This window comes from Penaeus monodon, chromosome 10, assembly GCF_015228065.2.
Source record: "Penaeus monodon isolate SGIC_2016 chromosome 10, NSTDA_Pmon_1, whole genome shotgun sequence".
Lineage (NCBI taxonomy): Eukaryota > Metazoa > Arthropoda > Malacostraca > Decapoda > Penaeidae > Penaeus > Penaeus monodon.
Genome location: NC_051395.1, coordinates 21,950,631 through 21,955,630, shown reverse-complemented (window position 1 = coordinate 21,955,630; position 5,000 = coordinate 21,950,631). Strand labels below are relative to the sequence as shown.

Sequence of the window (5,000 nt, the reverse complement as noted above, 5' to 3'; positions counted from 1 at the left end):
AAAAAGGGAAGTAACATTGCAGATAGCAGGCATATAGTCTTGCCATTGCACACACATGTTCACATGCACCCAGCTTACAAGCTGCCACCTGGCAGAGCAGTTGCTCATGTAAGCCTAATGCCCGGATTTTTGGTCATGTGATTGCTGTGATGCAACAGGATCCAAGGGGTTAATCTGTGCTGTAAACATGACATCAATAGTAAATCGGGTATCCAGACTCTCGAAACATCAGTAAGGAAAAATGTACAAATATGCATATACATGTACATTAACATGAAATTACAAGCTGACCTCAGCACAACTAGATTTGATCTGTTATTTAATTTATTGTTTCTTCATCCATTCATGATATAAAAATCTAGCATTTTTGCATATCATATAATATGTCCAATGGCTGGGTAATCAGAATATGTCATCATGAAAAAATTTGACTAAGGAAGGGGCTCTTTTATTATTTCCACCAGTAAACAAGTGTGGAATGTACAGTACATTAACCATGACTGCAAGAGTGCCAGCTAAAGGTAGGATATTATTTCCAAGCTCAGGATCCTATTTCTGCACACTATTGACCAACAGTGCAAGGTGTATTACCAAAAAATGTTTTTAAAATGAAAAATAAAACAAGATGTCACTTATTGTTACTGTTATTGCAGGCTACCTAGAGAGATGATAAGGAGTCTATGCAAGGAAAGTAAGATATAGCATATCAAATGACAAATACAGACCTCATAAAATAGAAAGAAGAAAAAAAGTAGAAAAAGAGATGATAACACTCCAAAGGGGAGCAAGGAGTCTTGAAACCACACAAATGTCCCTGTAAGCCAGGCCTACAAGCCATACACCTAGGAGTCACCACACAAGTAAGTTTATTCCTTGGATTTTGGGCCACGTGCAGGCACCTGGATCCAATGGGTTAAGAACAGCTTATTTACAATAGTATCTATTATAATGTTTATCTCATAATGATATTAATTATGACATTCAACTGATGGTACATAAAATAAAGAAACACTTGTACAAAGTGTAAACTACTTTTTTTTTCACCCACCGGATTCTTTCGCCAACAATCACGAATTGCAGGACGTGCCTTCTGAGCAACAACACACTCCTGCATGTCATCTAAGGTGGGGTGCTGCCCAACCTCTTCTTCAAATGGCAAATGGTACTCTGGCACAGGACCCTCTTGGTCTGTAAGGATACAAGAATCATTTATTTTTATATAATTCAGAATGAAAATAAAAAAAATCTTAAACAAGACATAAAAAAGGCTGATCATTCCTAAAATTTTAATTGTTTTATGGAGATTATAAAAATTTTGTTTGACATTCATTCACACTGTTATTTAGCAGTATGTTACATAAGGAGGTTTTCCTTCATCTTTTTATTCATATATGCAAAAATCCCTTCAGCCCAATTCTCAAGCCTACTGACAAAGTTGCATTGAAAAACCTTTTTTTTTTATTTTTGTGCATAGTCAGACAACAATGGTCATGTCTGAGACACTAATATGGATCCTAAGTAAGATTGGTTAAACTGAGGATTGCAGCACAAACATGCATGCTGTATAAATAAAGCAATGGAAAATTACAATCAACATCACTAAGTTCTACTATCTGCAAAATCAAACATGAGAATAATACTTACTTGAGCACCTTGAGAGAATCTCCCAAAGCACTAAACCACAAGCATACATGTCGATACGTAGAAAGGCATCACGCTGGAAGTTTATTGCTCCTTCCAGTACTTCTGGCGCCATGTACCTTCTTGTTCCAACCTAGGAAAAGGAAGATGAAATGTAGAGCTTGCTGACTTTCGAATTTATAATTGTCCTCATTCCAAAACCTATTAATATGAAAAAAGGTAAATAACAAAGAAATAAAGAAAATGAGAAGATTGCATCTAAATCTAAATAAACATCACATATGCTACTTAATGGAAAACAAGCCACTATTAGTAATCCTTACTTGTCCATGAGTATCCCCAGTTGGCTGTCCAGGGTGGAAGACCAGCGCCAGGCCAAAGTCAGCAATGCAAGCTGAGAGGTCATTCTTCAGAAGTACATTTTTACTCTTGAAGTCTCGATGGGCAATAGAAGGTTTCAGCGCTTCACACTTGGTGGCCTGCTGCTCTTCATGTACATACATGAGGCCCCTTGCCATAGACTCTCCAATTTTGCAGAGTTCAGCCCAGGTTACCAGGTTTGCCTTTCAAAGAAATTGTATATCATTAGGATATGAGAGAGAGAGAGAGAGAGAGAGAGAGAGAGAGAGAGAGAGAGAGAGAGAGAGGAGAGAGAAGAGAGAGAGAGAAGAGAGAGAGAGAGAGAGAGAGAAGAGAAAGAGAGAAGAGAAAGAGAGGGAGGGAGAGAGGGAGGGAGAGAAGGAGGGAGAGAGGGAGGGAAGAGAGAGAGAGAGAGAGAGAGAGAGAGAGAGAGAGAGAGAGAGAGAGAGAGAGAGAGAGAGAGAGAGAGAGAGAGGAGAGGGGAGGAGAGAGAGGAGAGGGGAGGAGAAAGGGGAGAGAGGAAGAGAGGGAGAGGAAGAGAGCGAGAGAGAGAGAGAAAGGGTGGAAGGGAGGGAAGTATAGAGATAGAGATAGAGGTGGAGGGGTACAAGGAGAAATGCTTAATAACTATTGCAAATATTAAAATCACTCTGACTGATTTGCTGAACACAATCTACCTTCAGATAGTCACACAGAGATCCTCGATCATGGTATGCTGTGATCAACCAATACTCTGCCTGAAGGTTGTCCCCACGCTTTTCAGCTCCTATGAATTGCAAAATGTTTTCATGGGACATTTGGGGGAGTGAATACACTTCTTTCTCAACCTGCCATGACTGCTTATCCTGAGAAAGAGAAAATAATAAATATAAATAATAAGAGTATAACAATATATCAGAAATGTCATTTATATATAAAATTGAGTATACACATTAAACCATATTGGATGGGAGTAAAGAAGAAGAAGAAGAAGAAGAAGAATAAGAATAAGAATAAGAAGAAGAAGAAAAGAAAAGAAAAGAAAAGAAAAGAAAAGAAAAGAAAAGAAAAGAAAAAAAAAGACAAAGAAAAAGAAGAAAAAAAAAAAAAGACAGCTGAGTTCCGGATATAATGAGAGGCGTCACAAGAGAATTATAACATAATGCAGTTATAATTATTTTCATTAAAGCATAGTAGAGGGTACAGGAGAGATGTGCATCTGCTTTCCAAAATTGCCAAAAACATTTGTAAATATAGAGCATAGGAATGTACTGCCTGGCAAACAAAAGAAATCACTGAACTAACACTGCATTTCTACAAAAACAGCCAACAGCACATCCATTATTAAGCCAATGCAGTGCTTTAGGCACTCTGTCTTTGAGGGAATAAATTTTTAAAAACAGGCATTCTGTAACCAAACTATATCATATCTCGCATAACTAAATATTAAAAGTTTCCTTGTGTAACATAATGTAAAGCCAGTACAAGCAGAAAAAAAAAAACATGAATGACACAATAGAATTCAATAAAACCAAGAGAAATGCTCAAAGAAAAGAAAGAAAGAAAGAAAGAAAGAAAGAAAAAAACAGAAACAGAGAAAAGAAATGGGACAAAAGAGCAAGAACATTACAAATTAATCAAAACAAATAGTAAACAAAGACAGATTGATAGGAAATCTCACCTGTACTGGAAAGATTTTCACAGCAACAATATCTGAATGAAGTTGTGCCTTCCACACTGCGCCAAATCTTCCACGTGCTTTGATCTCCCGCAGCTGTATAGGTCTCAGACCCATGGGTGGGGAAGGGGGAGCTAGTGCAGTTGACTCAACGGTTGGAATTTCCAAAAAGTTGGCCTGTGAATGGCATAGATCAACATACAACTGCATAAATTATGTAAATTAAAAACATTCTCTGCTCAAATAGACTGAGACCTTATTCTGCAATTCATGTGTATTTATAAATCTAATTAAACAAAAAAACAAGAGTATTTTTTAACAATCTGTGTCATGTAAGACTATAAAACAAATGAACAGCCTTGTAAAACTCTAAATACTGACCATCTTCCGTCGCCGGTAGAGGTAGAAAAGCAATGCAACAATGACGACAAGAGTGACGAGTGTGCCCAGCGTCCACAGCACCGTCTGAACCATTGCATCTTTATTATCCACTTCAACTGAGGCTGTGAATATTATATTTTTTAGCTTAAATTATAAGGAGCATGGACTTTCTTCATCAAAATAAATTATTTAAAAAATATATATGTTAAGTACTTTCGTAGCACCTATTCTCCAACTACTGATAATGGTAATCAAAAATTGCTTTGCTTAGTACATTTTCAAACCTGAATAAAAACAATCCAAGCATAAAGAGACATAAATTAATAAGAAAGAAAGGGGGAAAAATAGTAAAGAATATGCTTACGAGGTTTTGTGGTGGAGACATCCTCTGCAGGTTCCCAAGAAAAGTTCTGATTACACCTATTACCATTACAACAGCAAAATATGTGGTTCTTCTCTCCTTTTAAGCTGCTTACAGCCTGTTTGCTGACACACTCATCCGTGCAGCTCTGATCATTTGACCAACAGCCTTTGAATGTAATCTCCACCTATTCAAGAGGAATATACATATTATTTTTTCAGACTCACAATGTCCTGGCACCCTAATGATTGATTTGGTTATCAGTATTAGTGATCAGTGCATTTCAAAAATATACAATGCTCAAATGTTAATGAAAGGTTTACTAAATAGGACACTATATTCTTTGTGCTTAAATTAGATAAATTTTGTGATTTAATGATCCAATGATATTTACAAAAGTATTCTCCAAATAATCATAAGTTCAGTGAGAAAACAGAAAGGCTGAAACTCCTATATTTGCATATTAGAAAATTTCATAATTCTTAAGAAATAACAACTGACATCCATGTTACTGACCCTTCCCTCTGAGCTGTTTGTCCACAGGACAAAACAATGATTTTTCTTATCAGGCTCTTGCCATTTTGGGCAGGTTTCTATCCC

At 36.7% G+C, this 5,000-nt stretch overlaps 1 protein-coding gene across 4 annotated transcripts in view; it reads right to left on the bottom strand.

Annotated features, from left to right (window-relative positions):
- LOC119577931 (activin receptor type-2A-like) overlaps nt 1-5,000 on the bottom strand; it is a 42,568-nt gene that overhangs the window by 8,321 nt on the left and 29,247 nt on the right. For all 4 annotated transcript variants that reach the window (XM_037925616.1, XM_037925617.1, XM_037925613.1 and 1 more), the window contains 8 exons: nt 4,917-5,000; nt 4,404-4,587; nt 4,040-4,161; nt 3,662-3,835; nt 2,679-2,846; nt 1,965-2,204; nt 1,645-1,774; nt 1,049-1,188 (listed from right to left, as the gene is read on the bottom strand). The exon at nt 4,917-5,000 is cut by the window's right edge and continues 98 nt beyond it. In XM_037925616.1, coding sequence (XP_037781544.1) covers nt 1,049-1,188; nt 1,645-1,774; nt 1,965-2,204; nt 2,679-2,846; nt 3,662-3,835; nt 4,040-4,161; nt 4,404-4,587; nt 4,917-5,000 — 1,242 coding nt within the window. The remainder of the gene's footprint in view (nt 1-1,048; nt 1,189-1,644; nt 1,775-1,964; nt 2,205-2,678; nt 2,847-3,661; nt 3,836-4,039; nt 4,162-4,403; nt 4,588-4,916) is intronic.